The sequence below is a fragment of the Copadichromis virginalis genome, linkage group LG16 (assembly GCF_057382275.1).
Source record: "Copadichromis virginalis isolate Kocher_CV1m ecotype Utaka linkage group LG16, C_Virginalis_male_GT1.1, whole genome shotgun sequence".
NCBI classification, from domain to species: Eukaryota; Metazoa; Chordata; class Actinopteri; order Cichliformes; family Cichlidae; genus Copadichromis; species Copadichromis virginalis.
Genome location: NC_140633.1, coordinates 41,432,452 through 41,457,541, shown reverse-complemented (window position 1 = coordinate 41,457,541; position 25,090 = coordinate 41,432,452). Strand labels below are relative to the sequence as shown.

Genomic DNA, 25,090 nt, shown 5'->3' with positions numbered 1-25,090 from the left:
TTTCTGGTGTTATTGGAGACTTATTTATGACAACTTTTTGACGTGAAAGGGCGTGTTGCTCTTACTCTCAACAAGCAGCGGGTGCTGCCGTGGGCACCTCACCCGTGCTAAAGCGCTCACGGGCGGAGGATAGTCCTCCCCCAGCTGCAGGAGATGTTCACACCTATGCGTCCAAACTGCAAATGAATCGCGCATGAGCGAAGCCGCTGCTTCCTCACTGACTGTAACGCAGTTCTTCTTTTACTGTTATGCTGTTTTGTGGATCACAAGGTTTAAAACTACTTATAAACACACATACACACACACACATAAAGTAACTCCACCAGAGCGCCTATTTCGGGTCACTTTTGCTGGTCGAAGCCCGGATAAAGGAACAGGGTTGGAATTGTGACATTAAAAAAAATTGCTAAAAGAAATTTAATTTGTAGTTCTAAATAAATTCTAAATGCATTTAGGACGTTTTTTGCTCACTTTGTGTCTCTTCCATGATGTTATTTCTCTCTCCAACAGCGTAGGTTACAATTATATTAGCATGACCAATTATGCAAATTAGGTGATGACGTCTTTTAGCGACCTCTAGCGACTTTTAGGACAGCCAATAGCGATTTTCCTTGCTGAGGAGTTGACATGACCAGTCATGACCAGTTTGAAACTGTGGCGGGCAGAGCGGCCCAAGCGTTTCAAAGTAGCGGACACACAGAAAGAAGAAACATGAAAACATGGCAGAGCCAGTCGTCTACGCTACAGCTGAAGAGGATGAACAGCATTTTCCTCATATACAAAGAATGTTTCTCTTAAAAGCAGCACAAAAGAACAGCTATGTCTTCAGCGTCGGTGTCTTCAGTGAGAGCCAAAACAAACTAACTTTTCAGCGTGAAAAAAACTCAGCTCGTGTAACCTGAGGAAACGGTAAGTTTTCTCTAAATATCTTTTTAGCTGTGGTTAGCTGGATGTCAGTCTTATGTTACAGAAGCTGTGTCGAGCTCAAGCTGCGAGTCATATTTTCGGCGCTACGTTGTAGAGAGACAAGTTTGTGGGTGTTTTGTGCAGCTTCAGCTGTCTTTTTAACTGCTCACTGGTCAGCTAGCGTGAGCTATAAGCTAACAGCTAGCCTGTTTAATGACGCTAGAGTTCCACGCACATGCAAACAGCTCGTCTCTACTGCTTTAACTGTTAAAACAGAAGGCAATACTGCAGCTGACAGGGTTTATTATGTGAAGCAGCAGCTTGTTTAGTTTAAACAGTCTGCATTAAGCTGGGCAAACACTGTGCGATTTTTTCCCGTCGCATTATTCAGCTCCTGCTCAAACTGTACAATTGAATTGCAGGGGTTAGAAGTTCATAGGTCACGATGTAGGGTCTCACACGGCCTGATGCTCTGATGCGACCTGAGTGCTCAAACTGTGCGTCCATAACATGAAGCTTATCATACAAAATCTGTCTCTCGCTCTCTCGCTCTCCCTCTCTCCGTCTTACACACACACACACACACACACACACACACACACACCACTGTCAACTTTGCTAAATTACTAATGAAAAACATTGACCAGGCAACTGTGATTGAGCAGCAATGTCCATCCAACTCTTTTCATGGTTGTTGTAGTCGTCACAATTTTGTGAGGTCACATTGAAAAGCCTTGGATACGGAAGCGTAGAGCTGCCACCCAGCCAAAAGAAAAATAGAAAAGTATATTGTTCTAACAATATACCTTTCACGTTTGAACAATATAATATCACGTTATTACAAAATACATAATTATCACGTTCGTACAATATAAATATTATATAGGCTACATCGCAGCTCCAGTCACGCTTCCATCACCGTCTTTCGTCTTTTCCCAGAGTAACAGCCAAACAGGAGGATCTATTGGCTAGCACTGCTTAGCCTTGCACGCATTCTTATTTTAAACTTAATCTGGAATTCATTGCAAACTGTTTGTGCGGGATATGAATGACAGGATTTTGTTTTTCAACAAGAGTTAGTAAAAAACATCTCCAAAAATTAATATAAAGTTTACAGCATATCTTGTCACTGGAAATTGTTTGCACTGTTTATATGTTTATATTATTTACTGTAGGTATTGGTGAAAAAAAGCTTTATGTTGTGAAAAACTGAAATCTGGAAAAAAATTTGTTGATGTTTTTACATATATTCCTGTTGAAAATACTAAAATTTGTATATTTATTTTTGTTTGTCTGATAGCATTTATTTATAAAATAAATCAGACATTTCAAACAGTTACTCGCTACTTGAGTAGTTTTTTCACCAAGTACTTTTTTACTCTTACTTGAGTAACATTTTTGAAGACTACTTTTCACTTTTACTTGAGTAATAATATTTTAAAGTAATGCTACTCTTACTTAAGTACAATTTTTGGACACTCGACCCACCTCTGGGTATATGTCACCTTGTTGCTTTGTCTTTAAGTGGTCATGTGATTGGCTTACCACGACTACTTTATTCTTCCTCAGTCAAACAGCAGCAGTCGTGCGATTGTTTTGCACCCTAAGCTGCAGGTGTTGTGAGAAAAAGTGATCATCAGGCAGAAAGTGATTGCTGTCAGCGGGAACGTGCGGAGCTGCTGAAAGCTGTAGCGCCCACATTACTTACAGCTATTTCCATGCAACTGATATAAGATGTGGTCAACTGAACACAGCTTCAACCGTCTGTTTGTTGAAAAATAGTAACGCCACCGCATTTTCTTGTTAGTAACGGTAACTGCGTTACGATAGAAATAGTAATTAGTTAGATTAGTCGTTACTGAAAAAATTAACGGCGTTACTTGTAATCACATGCCGTTATTCCCATCACTGCCTAAGTCTACACCTTATCATAGGACTTAGTGTCCCTTCACCTGGAAGCTTCTACACTGTCTACACGTCTAAATTCTTAGGCTTTTATGCACTATTATACCTGAGAGACTGCTTCTCATTCACATGGTCACACAGAGGATCACAGCTGGAGACACAAGCTTCACTGCAGGATCTGTACTCTGTCATATTTCAAGAAATAATTGCCAACAAACACAACATCAGCAAACATCCAATCACAGAGTGACCTGTCAATGACAGACCCACACTAAAGATCCTGGTTTTAAAAACTGAAACACAAACTTCCAATGGGGGAGACACCAGTTGAGGGTGACCCTGTGGGTAGGGCTTAGAGACTAGGTGAGATCACTCACCTGCTTGTGGACCCTGCTGAGCTGCTCCAAGTTATTTTCTAAGAAGACGATCCTCTGTCTCTGAGCCAAACTGCCACCAGCCTCATCGCTGTCATTCTCTGAACTCTGATCATGACAATAACACATGAGACTTTATCACTGGACGGACACACACACACACACACACACACTGATCCCTAAAACTCCTCACAAAATGGACTGAGGCAGATCAGTTAGGTTAACATCAGTGGAAATGCAATGTCGCAATGGTACTCTTTAAACTTTATTAAATTTGAATGTAAATAAGCTGAAAAATGATAAATGAGCTTATTGTAAACCTGGAGCAGCGACACCATTCAAAGCAGGAAGTGACATCAGCAATTGTGTGACGAATCAAAGCTCTGCTGCTCTGAATCTCAAAGTAAAGCTACTTTTTATTCTTACATTCTTGATTCGAGCTCCGATGTCGTCGATGAAGAGTTTGCGAAGGTCGTTGAGCATCTGCAGCTCTTTGGCCTGTTGGAGGAAACAGAGACTCAGCTGGTCTCACATCAGCAGTAAGACATTTTGGACTTTATCATTTTGCTTCTGTACATCATCACAGAGGAAACCAAGAATCCAGCATGTGACTGAAGAGTAGACTTTCAGACGTTTAACAAAAGTATACCCAGGAACTAAACACTACTCACCCTGTCCACAGCAGCACCATTTGTGGTGAGGTCTGTGTGGTGATCTTTGCCGGGCCTCCTGAAATCACTCTCTTTCATTTTGTCCACATTGATTGTGACTTTTGGATCTACACCTGACTTCAAGCTGCTTCATGTCCTTTCTGTAAACGGACTAAACGCCGTAACTGATGGGACCGAGCACTGACATGTCATCTGGAAACCACAATGTGGTTGGTGCTGGATCTGACTGTACAGTCATGTGTAAACAGTCTAAACAGCAGCGAGCTCAGGACACACCCCTGAGGTGTGCTGACTGAGATGGTTTTTCATCTGTGGCTGCCATTTTGAATTCAAAATCCTGCTCCTCACATACAAGGTCTTAAATAATCAGGCCCCATCTTATCTTAATGACCTTGTAGTACCATATCACCCTATTAGAGCACTTCGCTCTCACACTGCAGGCCTACTTGTTGTTCCTAGAGTATTTAAAAGTAGAATGGGAGGCAGAGCCTTCAGTTTTCAGGCCCCTCTTCTGTGGAACCAGCTTCCAGTTTGGATTCAGGAGACAGACACTATCTTACTTTCAAGATTAGGCTTCAGTCAATTCAATTCAGGATGTAGAACTCATGACTGTGAAAAGTCTCCCATTCTATTCACCTTCTCAGTTTTTGGAGTTTTTTGTCATAGCAACCTACATAGCACCGCATGCTAATGCTAACAACGCACTGAAGGAGCTACACCATCACATCAGCTCGCTTCAGAATAGGCACCTGGAAGGTTTTTAGGTAGTGGCTGGGGATTTTAACCACTTAAACCTGACAGACATCTTACCAAGGTTTTATCAGCATGTCACCATACCGACACGGGGAAATAACACGCTGGACCATGTTTATACCAACATGCGAGATGCATACAGAGCAGTACCCCGCCCCACCTCAGCCTCTCAGACCACATCTGTATTATGCTGGTCTCTGCCTACCATCCCCCACTACGACGCTCCAAACCACACTCAAAACCATCACTGTGTGCCCCAGTGACGGTGACTCTGCACAGGGTGGGGCCACTTGCCCCTCCCTTCCTTCCCTCCCCATCTCCGGCTGCCTCCCTCTTCCCGCTCCACCACAATCACCCACACATGCAAGGCCTTTGGGTAAAGGTGTGTCACCAGGGGTCAGGGGAGGCATCCCCCCCCGTCCCCTTCTGGCCGCCTGTGCTTTAATTTTATCTCACAACTTAGACATTCACATTACTCACACTCTCATAACACATACATATAGGACCTTGGGGGCGGGCACGCTACACAGCATCCAGAAGACCAGCAGGGTGTACAACCTCACCCCTGGCGTCGTTGCCCACCTCTCAATCTGCCCCCCCATTCTCTGTTGCCTGTAGGAGCGGGGGGGGGGCTAGGAGGAGGAGTTGGCTGTCCGACTGGGGTCTGGAGTGTGGGGCCTCCCTGCTGCTGCGGAGTCGGGGCGGTCTGCTTCTCTCCACCCCAGGGAAAAGGGTAACACCACCTGGGTCTGGGTGCAGTTTCCCCCTCCAGGGGCAAGGGTACCTAGACCCGGTTTGTAGAGTACGCTTGGGGAGTGTGATCGTGTGTACAGCGTCTCTTTATGTCTGTCTCCACGTTGGTTGAGTGTGGAGTAAGTGCATATGAGAGCATGAGGGTGGGGATGGATGTTTGTATCTGTGTGTGCCTGTATGTCTGTGTCTATATGTCAGGTTGGGTATCAGACGCCACCTCTCTGGGGACATCTCAGGCCCTCCAAGGTATGGAGGCCTATCTCCCCCCACCACTCCCCCTGCCAGTGGCAGACGCCCTCAGACATCGGTGCGTTGGTGGTTCTTTGTGTCCGGGGATGGGCATCCAGGTACACACCGGCTCACTCCTTGGTGGCTGCTTGTCGGGGCCTGGGGCCTGGGGCTCGCTCGGGCCCCTTCGGGGGTGGGGTGCCCTCGGCCTCTCGGCTGGGGCTCGGTCACTTTGGCGCAGCTGGCTGCCGGCGGAGCTCACGGGCACGTCACTGCAACCCCCTCTGGCTTCTGCTCCGCGGCTGCTGAGTGAGCCCTCATCTGGGACTCTCCTCAGCTCTTTCTGGGACAGTGGCGCGGCTGCCCCTCTGTTGGTCTTCCTTGGTCTCTTGTGTTCTGGGGGCCTCTGGATGTCTGGAGCCTGGATCTCCTCCATACCTGCTTTATGCCCTGGAGGACGGGGCTGTGGCCCCCCACACCGTCTAGCAGATCATTACATGAAGGAACCTGTTAAATACAAGCGCGTCCATGCTCACAGGTGTACACACGGGTGATCACACCCACAAACTACACCCTTTTTGGCTCCTACCTCAAAGCACACTGTGCGCTGTCGATCTTACGTGCTGCACAATAATGTTTAATATTTACTGTTATATTCACATAGATCATCATGATGTTGTTTATTATGTTGCTCTCTTTTTTTGCTTGTTTTCTCTTTTTTCTTTCTCAACAGGTGATCCAGGTGATTGTATTTTTTGTCTGTTTTTTTTGTTGGTTTTTGTTTTTTGCCCTTTATCACCGTTCATCTTCCCCGCTGTTTTTTTCCCCCTCTTTCTTTCTCCCTTTTCTTTTCCCCAGTCAAGTCTGTCCCAAGTGTAGCAAGTGAAAATAAAATAAAATAAACAATAAAAGCAAAGGTAAATCAAATAGACCAACACGGCAAGGCTGGGATGGTCAATCTGGTAAAGTAAATCCGTTGGGCATCTTTCTTTGCCTTTAGACAATAATTCTGATGGCAAAAGAGCCAAACGGGACAGGCGGGAAAGAAAACAAAGAAGAAGTCCATGCCCTGCTGAAAGCCGCCTTCAGGTCTGGTGACGCACAGGAACTCAGGAGGGCTAGAAGAGAAATGACTGCAGGCGTCACGAGAGCCAAAGCCACATACACACAGGAGATAGACTGTTATTTTTCTTCCCAGGATCCACACAGTATGTGGAGGGGTAAGTGCATCACTGACTACAAAACTAGGGATACACAATGCCCCAGGGATCCTTCTCTGCCTGAGGCTCTCGACCAGTTCTGCGCCCGCTTTGAGGATCCTAACACGAGTGTGCTAAGTCCCCTCCTGTTCACACTGCTCACCCAACCATCCAGGCTGTCATATTGTAAGGTTTGCAGCTGTGGTTGGTTGCATCACCAACAATGATGAGACCGGCTACAGGAAGGAGGTGGAACACTTAGAGGACTGGTGCAGGAAAAACAATCTCTGCTTAAATGAGAAGAAGATGAAGGAGATGACTGTGGACTTGAGGAGGGGAAGACACACACACACACACCCCTGCACGTCGGAGGATCTGCAGTCGAAGTAGTACCCAGCTACAAGTACCTGGGTATGTACCTAGATAGCAACCTCATTTGGAAAAACACTTCCAGCCTGATCAGGAAGGCTCACCAGAGGCTCTACTTCCTGAGGCGGCTGAGATGTGCGAGACTTGAGAGCTCAGTCCTCATCTCCTTTTACAGATGTGCGGTGGAGAATGTTCTGTGCTCTGGCATCAACGTGTGGCACAGAAACTGCACTGAGGCAGAGAGGAAAGCTCTACACAGGGTGGACAGCCTTCGTCACGTCGCTGTGACGTAATCGGACTACAAATGCGTCCTCAGGAGGATGCAGCCCGTGAATTTGGACACAACCTATGTGTTAACAGACCTCTCTGCACTGAATCATATCTGTTATTAATCTCTGTCTCTCTTCCACAGCATGTCTTTATCCTGTTTTCCTTCTCTCACCCCAACCAGTCGCAGCAGATGGCCCCGCCCCTCCCTCAGCCTGGTTCTGTCGGAGGTTTCTTCCTGTTAAAAGTTTTTCCTTCCCACTGTCACCAAAGTGTTTGCTCATAGGGGGTCATATGATTGTTGGGGTTTTCTCTGTATGTATTATTGTGGGGTCTACCTTACAATATAAAGCGCCTTGAGGCGACTGTTGTTGTGATTTGGGGCTGTATAAATAAAGCTGAATTGAATTTTGTCAGGAAGCTGAGAACCCAGTTGCAGGTTGCAGTGTCCACACCTGGAAGCATCAGTGTCTCCACCAGCTGGTGTGGGATGATTGTGTTAAAAGTGGTTGAAGTCAGTGACTGTGGTGTTTTCCTCTCCAGGTGTGACAGCATAAGGTGGTGGGTGGTGGAGATGGATAGACTGGTTCTGTATGCAAATTGAAGGGTATCTGGGTTTATTGGGAGAATGTCCTTGATGTGCTACAAAAACAGCTGCTCAAAGCATTTACTCACAATTGGTTTGAGGGCCACAGGCCTAAAGTTATTTAAGCAGTTAAGTTATTGATTGCATGCATCAAGAAGACTGCAGAGTCCTGGCCTGACGAGGTGGCTCTTCTATGTTGTGCCATCCGCTTCACCAGAGGTTTTTTGGTTTCTCCGATTTATAAATCCTGGCAATCCCCCTGCACTTAACAGCGTACACTCTGTTACTCTGTTTGTGTCGGGGGACCCGATCCTTGGGGTGGACCAATTTCTGGCGCAACATGTTTTGGGGCTTGAAAGCCCCAGAGAACCGGTGTTTAGGAAAAATGCGCCTCAACTGTACTGATACTCCTGACACGTACATGATCACTACAGGTTTTCTGTTAGGCAGCGGTTGTCCTTCTCTCTTGGATCAGCTGGAGCTTTCTTTTGGCGCCTTCCCAGCTTTGACAAAAGTCCAGCTGGGATAACCACATTTACTCAGGGCCTTCTTGATGTTCTTCTGCCTCCCTGGCCGCTGTGTCTGTGGGGATGGTGTTTGCTCTGTGTTGTAGCGTCCTGATGACGAAATGAAATTGAAAAATTGAATTGGAGGCCCTTAACTGAAGAGCTTATTTGCAGACTTTCAGGAGTAATCCTTTATACAGCGCCAAATCACAACAACAGTCGCCTCAAGGCGCTTTATCTTGTAATGTAGACCTACAATAATACATAAAGAGAAGATAAACAGAATCAACTTTTATGGATTTCCTTATCTGGATGATTGAGCACGCATTTCAACAGTTCATATAAAATTTTAGTTGAATTGAAAATCTGCACTTCATTCATAGATTGATGTAACACCCACTGTGGTGCTGCACAGAAGCACTTCTGGACCCTGAGCATCTATGCCAGTGAAAATACAATCTCATACCACTGTCTCCTCCAAACCCTTCAGGTCTTCTTTGGCTTGTTCTCTCTTCTCGTTCACAAACCTGAAGACACAAGCAGAGTTTAGCATGACCCACCTGAACTCCGTTTACACCCACTGCCTGTTAATGTGAGTTCACTGATTGGTCAGAGAAACGGTAGGTGGAAGCAGAAGGAGGCAACATGATGCAATGATGTCATCTGAGCGGCGCAGGAGTTTAAATGAGAAAAATAACATGATAAATAAATATATGATTTCTGTCTGACACACTTAGACGTCACAGATTATATCGTGAACTGAATGTGGACACAACCATGTCTGATGGCGCTAAAACCTCAATCACGATGTTTGAGGCGACTGCAAGAACAGAGGGACAAACGTACATGAGCTTTTGAAGCTTCTGGTCTTTGTTCTGATCCTCTGCTCTCAGTTTGTCCAAGTCAGACTGAAGCTTCCTGTTTTCCAGCTGCAGAGCCTGATTCACGCTGAAAGAAACAAAGAAGCTGGAAACAGCCGGCTCGACACTGACAAAACACATGCTTGAAGCAAAAATCTGACCAATAACAAATCTCTTTAAAATGAACGATGTGACTGAACCCAGAACAGCTGAGAAGAGTCTGAGAGCAGCTCAATCACTCAGTAATTAGTAATATCAATAATCAATCAATAATAATCAATAACTCACTCTTTGAGTCGGTCGACGTCTCTGTGTTTCTGATCGATCTCATCTCGGAGTCGACTCAGCTGTTTGTGATGAACCTCCCGGTGGTTCTCCATCTGTTCCTCCAGCGTTCTCTATAGAACACACAGTGACACTTCCATCACCTCTATCACTGATTTAGCTTTGACAGACTGTTGATTGTTACTTTGCTCACAGTGACGTCACGCCATGTTTACCTTCATCTCCACAACATCCTTCAGCTGGCTCATGTGTTCTTTCTCTTTGTCCATCACTGTCAGCTCGTGCATTTGACCTGCTCACACACAAACACAGAGTCTCTTATTGTTTCTACCTGTTCACCTGTGATGGATTTTTAAAAATTAGCCAATCAGAGTTTACTGTTTCCTGTAACCATGGCAGTATTACCTTGAGCGCGGAGCTTGGCGACCTCCTCCATCAGAGCATCCTGACTCTCCTCCAGCTGCCTCTTCTTCTGCTCCACCTTCTGGAGGTCATCGGTGAGAGACCCCAGCTTTGCCCGGAGCTGCACAAGCAGACACACAAACAAACAGCACAGGTGAATTTATCATCACACCTGTTCAGACAGGCTGTGTGTGTGTGTGTGTGTGTGTGTGTGTGTGTGTCTCAGTTTGTATTTGTCTCACCTGCGACACAAGCAGCTGGCACGTGCTCAGCTCCTTCTCATTCGCCTTCATCTTGCAGGTGTTTTCTGTCAGGTTGACCTCCAACTGTTTGCTGCGGTTCACCAGAGATTTGACTTCAGACTTCATCTTACTGATGTAGAGTCGGGCAGAGGTGAACTCTTCCTCCATCACTCCACTCACTTCAGTCATCTGAAGAGACAGAATCAGAGTTTGTTTTCAGACACATGAAAAGTAGAAGTAGATGAGAAGAAGAACTAGTTTGAGGCTCACAGCTTTGAGCTCGGTGGTTCCGAGAACACTGCCGATCTCACTGAGGTCTCTGAGCAGCAAAGTGACGATCTCCGCTGACCTCCTCTTATGATGAGAGCTGAGCTCCTGCAGGGAGGACAGCTCCCTCTGAACAGCCTCCAGACTGACCTGGAAACACAGCAGGTTCATTACACATCCATCCATCCAAACATCCATCCAATCCAAACATCAATCCATCCATCCTTCCAAAAATCCATCCATCCATCCAAAAATCCATCCATGCATCCATCCATGCATCCTTCCAAAAATCCATCCATGCATCCATCCATGCATCCTTCCAAAAACCCATCCATGCATCCAAAAATCCATCCATCCATCCATCCATCCATCCATCCATCCATGCATCCATCCATGCATCCATCCATGCATCCTTCCAAAAATCCATCCATGCATCCTTCCAAAAATCCATCCATGCATCCAAACATCCATCCACCCCCATCCATCCAAAAATCCATCCATCCAAAAATCCATCCATCCATCCAAACATCCAAAAATCCATCTATTCATTCAAACATCCAAAAATCCATCCATCCATCAAAACATCAATTCATCCATCTATCCAAAAATCCATCCATCCAAAAATCCATCCATCCAAAAATCCATCCATGCATCCAAACATCCATCCACCCCCATCCATCCAAAAATCCATCCATCCAAAAATCCATCCATCCATCCAAACATCCAAAAATCCATCCATTCATTCAAACATCCAAAAATCCATCCATCCATCAAAACATCAATTCATCCATCTATCCAAAAATCCATCCATCCAAAAATCCATCCATGCATCCAAACATCCATCCACCCCCATCCATCCAAAAATCCATCCATCCAAAAATCCATCCATGCATCCATTCAAACATCCATCCATCCCTCTGACTGTGGACTCACAGTTTTGTGAGCAAGCTCGTCGTTCAGCTGTTCATTGCAGCGGTTCTTATTCTCCACCTCCTGACTCTTGTGGTCATAGTTGACAGCCAGCTCCTCCAGCGCCTGCAACACCTCTTTCACCTCCTCTTTAGCTGAATCGCTTTCCCTCTGCAGGCGGGACAGCTCCTCCTGCAGCCGCTCATAGTCCTGGCGGATAGATGCCAGCAGCTGGTGGAGAGCTATTGATTAACCTGTGATCCATCGATCAGTGGATAGTATGGAATGTAACACTCAGGTGAGACTCACCTCATCCTGGTCGATCAGCTGCTGTTTGAGTTTCTCAGACATCTGACTCTGCTGGTTGATCTCATCATCCTAAACATCAATCAGACAGAGTTTAATGATTTAAACATGTCTTCCAGCTAGTTACCACAGCAGGCGTTAAGAAGACTGACTGTACAAAACCAGACAAGATCTGGCCCATTCATGCAACTTGTGACAACAGATAATTTCACACACTATCCAGAAGACACTGCATGCTTTCCGGGGTTACTGCACATGCTGGAATTTTGGCGTGGACTGTCCATTGATCCCTTGGCATCACTTTTTAAAAAAGGTCTCATCTCTTAAGTCCTCCCTCCCCCCTGCTTTATATCCTCTCCCCATTCCTGAGTGCATTTCAACTTTCCACCAGTTTGAGCCTGTGTCACTTTTGACTCTTAAGCGGCTAGTTGCTCAAATGAATAACACCAATACTGTGCTTGACATTCTTCCATCTTGTTTAGCTAAGGACTGTTTTGATGTAATCGGACCTAGTATCCTATTTCTTATGAACTTTTCCTTGCTCTCAGGCTGTGTTCCTTTGTCCTTTAAGCATGCTGTAGTCCACCCGATTCTTAAAAAAAGAAATTCTGACTGTTATGACCTTTCAAACTATAGACCGATCTCTAAGCTTTCGTTCTTGTCCAAAATCCTGGAGAGACTAGTTCTCTCCCAGCTCCAGGCGTACTTGGACACGAACAATATTGCTGAGAAATTTCAATCTGCCTTTAAGCCATTGCATAGCACTGAAACAGCATTGGTTAGAGTTCTTAATGATATTCTTGTAATCACTGATACTGGACGCTCTATGGTCCTAGTTTTACTGGACCTCTCTTCGGCCTTTGATATGGTAGACCATAACATTTTATTACTAAGACTTGAGCACACTGTGGGTATTAGAGGCACTGCCCTCGACTGGTTTAAATCATACCTCGCTGATAGATCCTTATCAGTTCACTTAGGCACCTTCTCCTCTTCCTCCGCTCCGGTCTGTTGTGGTGTGCCTCAAGGATCAGTTTTAGGCCCTATTCTCTTCTCATTGTATTTGCTCCCTTTAGGTGCAATCTTTGAAAAATACAATATCGCCTTCCACTGTTATGCCGATGACATACAGATTTATTTTGAACTTACTGACGACCTTGCTGTGTCCCTGCACTACTTTCAAGAATGCATGCGGGAGGTCAAAGAATGGTTCCTGAGTAATTCCCTCGTTTTAAATGATAAGAAGACTGAGATTGTGGTGTTCAACAGTAAAATCCCTCGTGCCCAACCCTGGGTTCCTTTGCTAGTTTTTCTTGTGACTATGTCAGTAACTTGGGTGTACTGCTGGATAGCTCGCTCAAACTCGATAAGCAAGTGTCTGCTGTAGTGAGATCTAGCTTCCACCAACTGCGCCTTATCTCTAAGGCTAGGCATTATATTCCGCATGAGGACCTGGAGAAGCTTATTCACGCTTTTGTGACCTCCAGGTTGGATTATTGTAACTCCTTGTACTATGGTCTTCCCTCTTCTCTTCTTCTTAGACTGCAAACAGTCCAAAATGCAGCAGCCCGCCTTTTAACAGGTACCAGGAAATTTTGCCATATTACCCCTGTCCTAGCTAGCCTGCATTGGCTGCCCATAAAGTACCGTATTCAATTTAAAATATTACTTCTTACTTTCAAAACTATTAATAAATTAGCGCCAAGTTATCTTAGTGAACTTCTCAAACCACATACTCCTGCTAGAACACTCAGATCTGCCACTCAACTACTTCTGACCCAACCCAGATCTCGACTGAAGTCTCGGGGTGACCGTGCGTTTGCTCTGGCTGCCCCGGTACTGTGGAACACCCTTCCTCTCGACCTCCGCGCATCTGATTCCATTGCACTGTTCAAATCACGACTAAAAACCCACTTATTCAATCTTGCCTTTCCCTCTAGTTAATATTTCTTTTATGATTTTATATCACGCACTTGTATGCTCATTTAAATTCTTGTTTGCTCTGTACCTGTTGCTTTCCTATGTATTAGTGACAGTTATCTGCTTGCATATTTAGTACTTGCTTTGGTCCTATTTCTATTATCCTCCTCATATACTCTATTTTACTTGTTAAGCACCTTGGCATACCCTTGGTTTTTAAGTGTGCTTTATAAATAAAGTTTATTATCATTATTATTATTATTATTATTTTACTGTTACCTTGTTAAAATAAAACCCTATCATCTCATATTTCCCGATTTTTCTAAAATGGACTTACTCATCAAATACTGAATTTTGGGTGTGTGGGATCCAAAGACAAATAATTATGACCACTATAACCTAGAAGTGGAGAGGATGTTTTGACCCGGCATAAATTATCCACTACAGAGGTGTTGCCTAGCAACACAATTATTGACATACATTTTGATGTAAAAGCTGCTTTAACATGACTAAGAGCTAGCTATTTGTGACTGATCAATAAATATGTAGGTGATGGTGACAGGGTGGGTCAGAGCGGGAGTCTATGACCGAAGCGGTGCAGAGCAGCAGAGGAATGGCAGCTGAACTAATCAGAGAATCCAGAGTGTTTAGAACTACCTGGAGAAAATAATGAATGAAATCCAGGTTAGAAAGGCAGAATCAGACTTTGACTGTTCTACTTTTACAGTAATTATTTATTGTTACTAAGTGTTTCTTACTTTTTTGTAGCAGCGGTGAAGCCAATTTTAAAATGCAGATGCTCATTGCCTAAGGGAAGCATGTATAATGTAAACAGAACTGGTCCTAGCACTGAACCCTGTGGAACTCCATAATTAACCTCAGTGTGTGAAGAGGACTCTCCATTTACATGCACAAACTGGAGTCTATTAGATAGATATGATACAAACCACTGCAGCGCAGTACCTGTAATACCTACAGCATGTTCTAATCGCTCTAATAGGATATTATGGTCGACAGTATCGAACGCTGCACTGAGGTCTAGCAGGACAAGCACAGAGATGAGTCCACTGTCAGAGGCCACAAGAAGATCATTTGTAACCTTCACTAAAGATTCCAAAGGTTGATTGTGCTCATCCGGATGTTCTCAGTGGGAGAAACGTTGCATCATTACCCAGGTGGGCCTCTTCAGTCTCAGCTGACTGCAGGTTTCCAACCTTATAAATAGGACATTAGCACAATGACTGAAACTAGCACCACTGACTAACACTGGGTTGTGAGGTCAGTTTCTTTGATATGATGTTCATTACATCAAGAAGGCCCTGAGCAAATGTGGTTATCACAGCTGGACATTTGTCAAAGCTGGGAAGGCGCCTAAAGAAAGCTCCAGCTGATCTAGGAGAGGGACAACTGCTGACTAAGGGAAAACCTGTAGTGATCCCTTTTAAAAATCTTTTGTTCCGCAGTCAAAGCTGCCGTCATGAGACCTCCACAATCCTTTAAAACAGGGGTCCCCAATCCCAGTCCACGAGGGCCGGTGTCCCTGCAGGTTTTAGATGTGTCCTTGATCCATCACAGCTGATTTAAATGGATAAATTACCTTCTCAACATGTCTTGAACTTCTCCAGAGGCCTGGTAATGATCATGTGATTCAGGTGTGTTGACCCAGGGTGAGATCTAAAACCTGTAGGGACACCGGCCCTCGTGGACTGGGATTGGGGACCCCTGCTTTAAAAGAAAAGCACTGCTGTCTTTGAGCTTTTAAATAGTTTGGCCTCACACAGGGTACAGGTGCGACTCACTTTGTCGTCCAGCTGCTGGTACAGGTCAGTGATGAGAGTCTCGTACTGCGACTTCTCCTCCACAGACAGGGCGACAGGGGGCGGAGCCAAGCTGTCAATCGCTGCTGCTGTCTCGCTGCTGCACTTCTTGTTTCTGTTGCCCAGCTGTTCCTCCACAGGTACAGACTCACCTGGAGGAGTCAAAATTACTGATAATAGAATCAAATCAGGATCCATGAATAAAACATTGGCCACATGCTCACATCACAAGAGACGGAGCTGCAGCTGAGAGTCTTATCAGTGAGCTGCCAACAGAAACTAAACAGGAATTCAATCAGACGCAAAATGAAGGCTCAGACACAAACAGCTCCACTCTGACAAAATATTAAGAGACTCTCCATCATAAACGGTTCACAGTGACAGCTTTCCTAAACAAACTAATACCACGTGTACAGTATAGCAGCCTCTAGTGGACAGGTGAATAGCTGCATGTAAAACGCTCCCTGGTACTGTCACTGCCTTCTCTAAAACGAGTTTAAAGAGAACTGATCAAAGCGTGACACGGAAACCTTGAAACGGAAACCTTCAAAATAGGGCTGGGCCATATCATGCCGTTCATGGTAATACCGGTATAATGTTAGGCAATGATAAGAAAATGAAATATCGCAATAGAATATGGTGATACATGCATGCGCAGTGCCTTTGTTTTCATGAGCACATGGCAGAAAAAGCATGGCAGAGAATGAGAGGGGCGAAAGCGGATCGTTGATCAGATGAACCAGAACTGGTTTGTAAAAATGCTGCAACTTCAGTGGTGTGGAACTGGTTTAGCTTTTGTCCGTCAGACACACAACAAAGCACAGTTTTTGTTAGAGCATGCTAGCGGGCCGTCGTTATTACCGTGTTTTTCGGAAAATAAGTCACACTTAAAATCCTTTAATTTTCTCAAAAAATCTACAGTGCGCCTTATGTATGAATTCTGGTTGTGCTTACTGACCTCGAACCGATTTTATGTGCACGGCGCTCAGAAATCTGTCAAAAATGTTTTAATATGACTTTGCTAAGCTACAAAGCCGCACCGCTTGATGGATTGTCGGAGCATTATAGCATCGTAGTCAGGAGCCACAGGTGTAATATGTACTGTGCTTCAACATAATGTTACCGTATTGTGTGTGTATAACCTCTTTTTAAGTTTTGTGGATATTATAAATGGTTATGCTGAGGTTATGTCGGCCAGTTTCCACTGGAAATGCCTTTTGGTTAGACTGTCAGCGAGGAATTTGCATAATTGTTTGCACTAATAAAGTTGTGGAGTTGTAAAGTATTTTTTCTCGCGTCAGTTATATCGTTATCACAAATTTTCAAATGTATATCATGATAAATATTTTTGGCCACATTGCTCTGTCCTACTTCAGAGTCCTGAAGTGAAACCTTTACAGACTAAAGTAACACAAAGATGGAGGCAGACGTTTACCTTCCAGGAGGAAGAAAAAGCTTTTAAACTTTCTTTTGGAACAAAGCTGGTAAATGTTAAAGGATGAGTGTTTTTTTTTATCATTAAAGCTCATTTAGGAAAAGCTGCCAGAATATATGACCAGAGGCTGTCACGTGGGGAGACTTGCTGATAGGAGTAGTTTGATGTCAGAGGGTTGAGTCCAGCAAAAATCATGATCTTTCTCTAACCGAACTCTTTTGGTACCAGAACCAAATGTGAAAAAAATTAAAGTGCAGAATGCGTTCGTGCCACCACCAAATGACCTGCCTTCCAAAACACGTGACAGATTTAAGATGACGTAGCAGCAAGATGCAGTCTCACTCCACCTTTGTGGAAACTGTGGACTTTAAAGCACATACATCATTTACAGCTGTTTCCTGGATAGTCACATTTAGTGCAGGAAGAAAACTGAAAAACAAACAAACATGATGCCCCCTTTGCTGTTGGTGAAAAATGCACCACATCAACCAATCAGATTATTTGACAACATGGGTATTCGGTAGCTCTGAGTAAAAAGTTGTGGGAGTGCCAGCGGTGAGAGAGAGCAATATCAATCGTGGGTTTTGAGCTGTCTGGAGTGTGCAGGCAGATTGAAGTATAAATGCCGTCTCCAGGTGAAAACCTGAAGTAACATCTTTTTTCACCTTTCCTCCAGCGTTTCAGCTCATTCTCCAGTTTCTGGATCATGATGTTCAGACTCCTGTTCTTCTCTTTCTCCTTCTCATACTTCTTCTTCCACTCCTCGGCGGTCAGCTCCAGGTTCACAGACACTGTGTTCTTTATGGTTTTAGCTCTGAAACAACAGGACGCGGAATGAAGAAACACTCAGATCTGTGGAGGACGTACTTCAACCACAGTACTCTGCTTTTTCCTCTGATCAGGTGACTTGCCGTACCTCTGTCCAAACATGAGCGTGGACTTTGTTTCAGCCTCGTTGTAAACAGACGGCGAGCAGCAGATGATGATGGTAGTTCGACAGTTTCCACCCAGAGAGTCCTGAAGGATCCGGGTCATCTTACTGTCTCTGTATGGAACGTGGGTTTTCTAGAGACACACGAGACACGTGACAATCACTTCACCTGAAAATCAGGTGAGCTGTGACGTTTCTGTCAAACAAATCAAGTTAAATCCAGAATATTTCAGGCATACATGTCAGAGACCTGAAGATCGGAGACATGAAGACTCACCGTTCCTTCACTCAGGGCAGCGATGACGTTCCCCAGAGCAGACAGAGACTTGTTGATGTTTTTAGCCTCATCCAAAACGGCACCCTCTGCTCCTGTTTTACTCACCTGGATGGCAGAAAGCACAATCCAGGTGTCAGCAAGCAGAAATTTACAGAGAACAGGTGCTCACTGAGTGTGATGGAGTAGTGTGACCTTCTCGCTGCCTGCCAGGTCCACCAGGTAAAGTTTCCCTGATAGCTTCATCTCCGTCTCCACGTTCTCCTGTTTGATGTTGATCAGAAAAATGCTGTGACTGCGAGAGCTGTGCTCGTTCATGTCTGCATGAAGAAGAAACCCCATTCAGTAAACTGATCCGAGAACAAACACACGATGGTCGGGGCGGAAGTATCACACGTACAGGTGAAGACTTACTGGTCACAGCGACGTGTCTGTTTGCTTTTCCTTCATCGATAACGTCCATCACCTCCTCGGGACTGGAAACAAAGCGCTCCGTGCAGCCCTGACAATGAAACACACATCAGTAGAGTATCAGCAGCAGGACGCTGCAGACATGCGGTAAATATGGCTGTTTGGAGGCGGCGTGCACCCACAGCACACCTGTGAGACTCAGCAGACAAACAAAATTCTCCATAAACTGAACGAATATAATATATCAATTTAATATTAAAGCTTACTGTTCCACAGCTCCATAAAGGAGACGTGGAAACTTGAATGAATGTGGTCGGTTGTGTTGCGTTTCCAGCGGTGACTCATCAGCAGATCAGAATCAAGCATAATGACAATTAAACATTTTCAAAATCACCAGAATAAAACAGAGTTTTCTGTGGCAACCAGATCCAGAAAACATGACCTGCTCCTCACAAAGGTTGTACCTCCCCTTTTTGTGAGTGTGGATGCTTCCTCTCTTTGCTCTTTAAATGCTTTGCTTCTTTTATTGATTTTTATGCTGTTTTTTTTCCCTTTTTTTCCCGCATGAGCTTACCTGCAATAGCTTTTGGTCATTTATAGATCATTAGGACTAAAGTGTTCTTAACAGAAACAGCAAAATTTTTATAGTTACCTTATCTTCAGCGCTCTGTATGTTTGTGGCCTACACACAGCTGAAGCCTGATTACAGCGTCTGGGCACCTAACAGCCTCAATAGCCTGGAAAGGTGCTAACCGCTAGGCTAACTAGCAACAAATGCCTCCCCTCTCCACAAATGACTACCACAGCCTCCTGCAGAAGATTGCAGTACTGGAGACAAAAATTCATCGCTTAGAAGTAAACGTGGAGGTAAATGGACTGTGTGGAAATGAAACAACCTTGCCTTTGATTCAAAACAATGGCGATGAGCAAACTAGCACACAGCTAAGGAGCACAGATAACATGACCAAGAAAGTAGACTCTGTGCATTATAATAAATCCTCAAGCAATAATCCCCCCTTGAACTGTCTTGGTGCAAAACCAAGACATAAATCACGTCTCCTGGAAGGGGGAGGACCAAGGGCGTAGATTTGGTTTTGGAATTGGTGGGGACGGATGATTCAACCACCGAACCCTGTTTCTTATTTTTTTCCTTTTTGTCTTTGCTTTGATTAAAAGAAAGGAGAAATATACTTGCCTACATATGCTATTCTACATGCTTTTTAAAAATTACAATTCATAGTTTTATATGTGAATTATATAATGTTAAATTACTATTAAACAAATGACTAAGTATTTTAGACTTTAGTTTACTTCAGCCATATTCCATATAAAAAGTGAGACATGTCAATTCAGATTCTTTGTCAAATATACACTAATGAATCAATTTACATCAGCAGCCTAACAATTGTCATGATAATAAATACTAGTTAATCTATAGCAGAAAATCATCAGTCAGTCACCAGTGACCTCGCCTCTTCACCTCTGTCCAAGCTACAACATGGCAGAGCTGCCTCTGTCACCTGATAAATAACAGTGAGACACTCCACATACATGCAGTCACACATGTGCTTCAAATACAGTCATGAACCACCAGGTCATCATCCAGTTTCACCTGTGATCTTGTGTCACTATTACTCTCTGAGCTTTGTGATGGTTCTCCTGTCACCTGACAAATAGGACAAACATGTCCAATAAGAATAAAATGTGGAGCTGCTTCAGTGTTTCTGTCAATTTGTGCAGTTTCAAATTCAAATTTTTTCAAATTCAAATTTTATTTGTCACACACACATAACCATACACAGTATGACATTGGGGGTGAAATGCTTGTAGCTGTACAATGCACATTAAATGACAGAAGAAAAGTTTTACAATATTTACAATTTACAGTTTACTACAGAAATTTACAAATTAACTTAGGAATTTACAGTAAAGAATGTGCAAATAGCAGAAGAAATTATAAAGATAAGGATTATAAATTATAGGAATTATAGGATTATAGGAAATGTGTGGTGGTGCGTGTGGTGACGTGTGTGAGAGTCCAGTCTTATAGTGACGTGTTTGGGAGAGTCCAGTCCTACACCTGGTTCAGGCCCCGAATAGCCTGGGGGAAGAAGCTCCTCCTCATTCTCTCTGTTTTGGCCTTAAGGGAGCGGAAGCGCTTCCCAGACCTCAACAGTGAGAAGAGTCCATTGTTGGGATGGGAGAGGTCCATCATAATCTTCCTAGCTTTGGACTTGCACCGCTTGGTGTAGATGGACAGCAGGTCAGGGAGCTCTGATTGAATGATGCGTTCTGCCGAGCGCACCACCCTTTGCAGATCTCGTCTGTCCTGCTTGGTGCTGTTCCCAAACCAGGTGCAGATGTTTGCCGTCAGGACGCTCTCGATGGTGCAGGAGTAGAAGTTCTTGAGCACCTTCAGTGGCAGATGGAAGTCTCTAAGTCTTCTGAGGAAGAAGAGACGCTGACGGGCTTTCTTAACCAGGGTGTTGATGTGGCAGGACCATGACAGGTCCTGAGTGATGTGGACACCCAGGTATCGGAAACTGTCCACTCTCTCCACTGGCGTGCCACTGATGATGAGGGGTTTGTAATTCCTCGCTTGCTTTGTAGTGAAGTCCACGATCAGCTCCTTAGTCTTGCTGATGTTTAGGAGGAGGTTATTCTCCTGGCACCAGGTCTCCAGGTTCCTAATCTCCTCCAGGTAGGCCGTCTCGATGTTGTCGGAGATCAGGCCCACAACAGCAGTGTCGTCAGCAAACTTGACAATGGAGGTGGTGTCGGATGTGGCTACACAGTCATAAGTGTACAGTGAGTACAGCAGGGGGCTTAAAACACAGCCCTGATGCACTCCAGTGCTGAGTGAGATGGAGGGGGAGACTTGTTTTCCCACCCTCACTGATTGGGGTCTGTCTGTGAGGAAGTTGAGGATCCACTGACACAGTGATGAGCTGAGTCCTAGATCCGTCAACTTGGTGAAAAGCTTAGAGGGAATTATTGTGTTGAATGCTGAACTGTAGTCCACGAACAGCAGCCTAACATAATTCCCTCTGCCAGTGTCCAGGTGACTCAGGGATGTGTGGAGCAGGTGAGATATGGCATCGTCTGTGGAACGATTAGTCCGGTAAGCAAACTGAAGTGAGTCGATGGTGGCAGGAAGTGAAGAAGTGTCATCAGTCTTTCAAAACACTTCATCACAATTGAAGTCAGTGCTACTGGACGGTAGTCATTGTGGCAAGCGGGCTGTTGTTTCTTTGGAACAGGGACAATAATGGACTGTTTGAAGCACGTGGGAACCACAGCTTGGGCCAGGGAGAGGTTGAAGATCTCCGTGAACACCGGTGCTAGCTGGTCAGCGCAGGCTCTAAGGACCCGGCCAGGGATTGCATCTGGTCCTGCTGCCTTCCTGGTGTTCACCCTCCTGAAGGTGTTCCTCACGGCATGCTCTGTGATGACGAATGCATTTTCTTCACTGGTGCACTCCGAGCGCGCGCAGCCGTTTGTTGTTTTAATTGCTGCGGCGTCGAAGCGAGCATAAAACGTGTTCAGCTCATCAGCCAGTGAAGCATCTGCATTCATCACTGAAGAAGCTGGTCGTTTATAGTCCGTTATACTCCGCAGTCCTTTCCACAGGCTCCTAGAGTCGCACTGTCGTAGCTGTGACTCTAGTTTTTCCCCGTAGCTCCGCTTTGCCTTTCGGACCGCGCTGCGCACGTTGTAGGATGCAGCCTTGTATAGGTCCATATTACCGGAGACAAGCCCTTCATTGTAGGCAGCGGTGCGTGATCTCAGAGCGTCGCGGATGTTTTTATCCACCCACGGCTTCTGGTTGGGAAACGTTCGGATGATAGTTCTTTCTGCTGTGTCGTCCGCTAGTTTCCCGATAAATCCCACAACCGCTTCCGTAAACATGTTGATGTCATCAGAGCTGCGCCGAAACATGTCCCAGTCTGCGTCATCCAGTGCGTCCTGCAGCGCGACCACCGATTGGTCCGTCCAGCGAGCGACCTCCCTCCTGATTGGTGGTTGCTGCTTTAGCCTTTGTTTGTAAGCAGGCATGAGGAAGATGGCGGAATGGTCCGATTTTCCAAATGCCGGCAGGGGCTGAGCCTTGTAACAGTTCTTGAACGGGGTGTAGCAGTGGTCTAATGTCCTCGTGCCCCGGGTGGGGCAGTTGATGTGCTGGTGAAGGTTGTGAAATGTCCGTTTGAGATTCACTCTGTTAAAATCTCCCATAACAATGAGTGCGGCATCTTGGTGAAGTGTTTGTTGATGTGTGAGAGCCTCATGTAGCTCACATAAGGCAGTGTCCGAGTCCGCGTGAGGCGGAATGTAAACAGTGCAGGCAATGACTGCAGTGAATTCCCGAGGGAGATAGAAAGGGCGACACTTAACGATCAAAAGCTCCAGATTGGGCGAGCAAGAGCGTGTGAGTGGGGAGATGTTTGTGCTGTCGCACCATCTGTTGTTCACCATCAAACATACTCCACCACCTCTTTTCTTCCCCGACTCCATTGTCCTGTCCATGCGGTAAACCGAAAAGAACCCCGTCGGCTGCACGGCGTGGTCTGGTATCGCTGGGTTCAGCCAAGTCTCGGTGAAGCAGAGGAGGTTGCAGTCCCGAATGTCTCTCTGGAACTTGATTCTGGCTCTGAGGTCATCAAGCTTGTTCTCGATGGATTGAACATTGGCTAGCAGGATACTGGGCATGGGTGCGCGGTGTGCGCGAGCCCGTAGCCTGTTCCTGATGCCGGCTCTTTTACCTCGAGGCCGTCGCTTAGGGTCGCGTCCTTTGTTCTCTCTCAGGATCTCCTTTGGCCACGTTGGGTCCGGAGTTAAACATGGTGAAATGTTCGTGTATTGCAGACCAATAGAAACCAAAGTGTCTCTACTGTAGCGGATTTGTGTGTTTTGCATGATGCCCATGCAAGATTATCGCAGATATAGCAAAAAGTGACGAAAAACTGCAAAAAGTGGAGAAGTTAGGGCAGAGCATCCAGCACGGCAGCCGACCTCACTTCGCTGCAGCCCGACTGCAACGATACACAAAATTCACGGTTCGGTTCGATACTTTGGTGTCACGGTTCGATATTTTTTCGATACAAAAAAATGTTCATGCCTTTTTAATTTGTCATTTATTAAAATTATAAATATATATTTTAACTCAAAAGTACAGTTTTTAAATTTAACCCTAACCCTTGTGCGTGTTTTTTATTTTGACAGCGAATACGGACCTGCGGACCACTTATGTGCAGCCCTGGTTATTTAGCTCGTCATATTGCAGCCACAGAAATTCTTTTGTCCATGAAACCATAAAGCTGCACTTTCTTTTTGCCTTATAGGCTGATTTGTCATAACTTCTCCGTTTTGTGGTAAGCTTTTCTTTGGCTGTCACTTCTTCACCCTGACCTGTCTTATTTGGCTCAGCAGAACTAAAATATATATCTGTCTGTGAAGGTTCTCAGTCATCCAGGTCATCGTAGTCAAATATAAATCCTGCTGCTTTTACACACGCACTCACATAAGCTCAACGATTCTCTGCGCGATCAACCTCTCACATGTTTAAGCTTGCTGCGGGAGATTTCACTTGTCATGTTTGCATAGTAAGCTAACAATTAATAAGACGATGTCAGAGGAATTGGTGCACAAATTATCATCACTCACAGATCAGTGCTGTCGCTCTCTATACACAGTTCACGCGATTGCAAAGTGAAAGCAAAAAAACAAGCGCAAATTCAAACGCGATTTCAATATGTCACATATTGACAGTGGCTCACCGATGCCAATGACATAATTACCCAGCTACAAAGAATGCAAAAGCATTGACATATATTTTTCCTTCCTACAAAAGCCCGACGGGCAGGGCAGAGATAGATTTTGGTAGCCCGACTGAAAAAAATCGCTAGCCCCGGGACGTCGGGCTAGCGATATTGCGAGCCCTGTATCTGATTGAGGAATCACTCATCTTTGGAAAAGAGAGTTTATTACAGAGAAATGTCTCTTTCCAAAATAAAAGCTATACTATCCGCTTCTTCTGGGCTATATTCTCAGCAGCATATTAAACAGCTGTCTAAATGACTCGGCTAAAGTTAGTAGCATGCTTGCTTGTTTTTTTCTGCTTTCACTTGTCTTTGCACTAGGATGATGTCGGCGTAAATGTGCAGTCATATTCGTTGTGTTCCCACTAGTGCTTTCAGGTTAATCTCGTTGAAATGACCTTAACGCCACAACACGGCAAATCTCCGTTAACGAGCTACCGCCGATCGCCCCGTGCATGGGGCTAGACGGCCAACACGTTAACGAGCTAACTGCGCTAACACACTAGTTCCCACCCATGTAATTGAGCATTGCATGGCACATCCAACATACTGTTTTACTTTAGTCCATGACTCGCTTACCTTCAGGGTCATACGTCACATGAAAACCAAAATAATTCCAAACGCCAGATCTGAATGAGGGTGGGGGAGGTCCATGTTGTAAGGAGAGCTTAACTTCTGTCTCGCTAGCTTGCCCTGCT

The 25,090-nt window shown here is 45.0% G+C and overlaps 1 protein-coding gene across 1 annotated transcript in view; it reads right to left on the bottom strand.

The window, feature by feature from the left end:
• Positions 1-25,090, bottom strand: part of LOC146691436 (kinesin heavy chain-like) — a 54,557-nt gene that overhangs the window by 11,870 nt on the left and 17,597 nt on the right. Inside the window, exons 7-23 of the mRNA XM_085434878.1 lie at positions 18,580-18,667; positions 18,361-18,485; positions 18,169-18,273; positions 17,877-18,025; positions 17,626-17,774; positions 15,508-15,677; positions 11,792-11,860; positions 11,507-11,713; positions 10,577-10,723; positions 10,307-10,495; positions 10,068-10,185; positions 9,878-9,954; positions 9,666-9,775; positions 9,364-9,465; positions 8,984-9,044; positions 3,612-3,683; positions 3,189-3,293 (exon numbers count right to left, since the gene is read on the bottom strand). Of these exons, the coding sequence (XP_085291004.1) occupies positions 3,189-3,293; positions 3,612-3,683; positions 8,984-9,044; positions 9,364-9,465; positions 9,666-9,775; positions 9,878-9,954; positions 10,068-10,185; positions 10,307-10,495; positions 10,577-10,723; positions 11,507-11,713; positions 11,792-11,860; positions 15,508-15,677; positions 17,626-17,774; positions 17,877-18,025; positions 18,169-18,273; positions 18,361-18,485; positions 18,580-18,667 (2,043 nt within the window). The remainder of the gene's footprint in view (positions 1-3,188; positions 3,294-3,611; positions 3,684-8,983; positions 9,045-9,363; positions 9,466-9,665; positions 9,776-9,877; positions 9,955-10,067; positions 10,186-10,306; positions 10,496-10,576; positions 10,724-11,506; positions 11,714-11,791; positions 11,861-15,507; positions 15,678-17,625; positions 17,775-17,876; positions 18,026-18,168; positions 18,274-18,360; positions 18,486-18,579; positions 18,668-25,090) is intronic.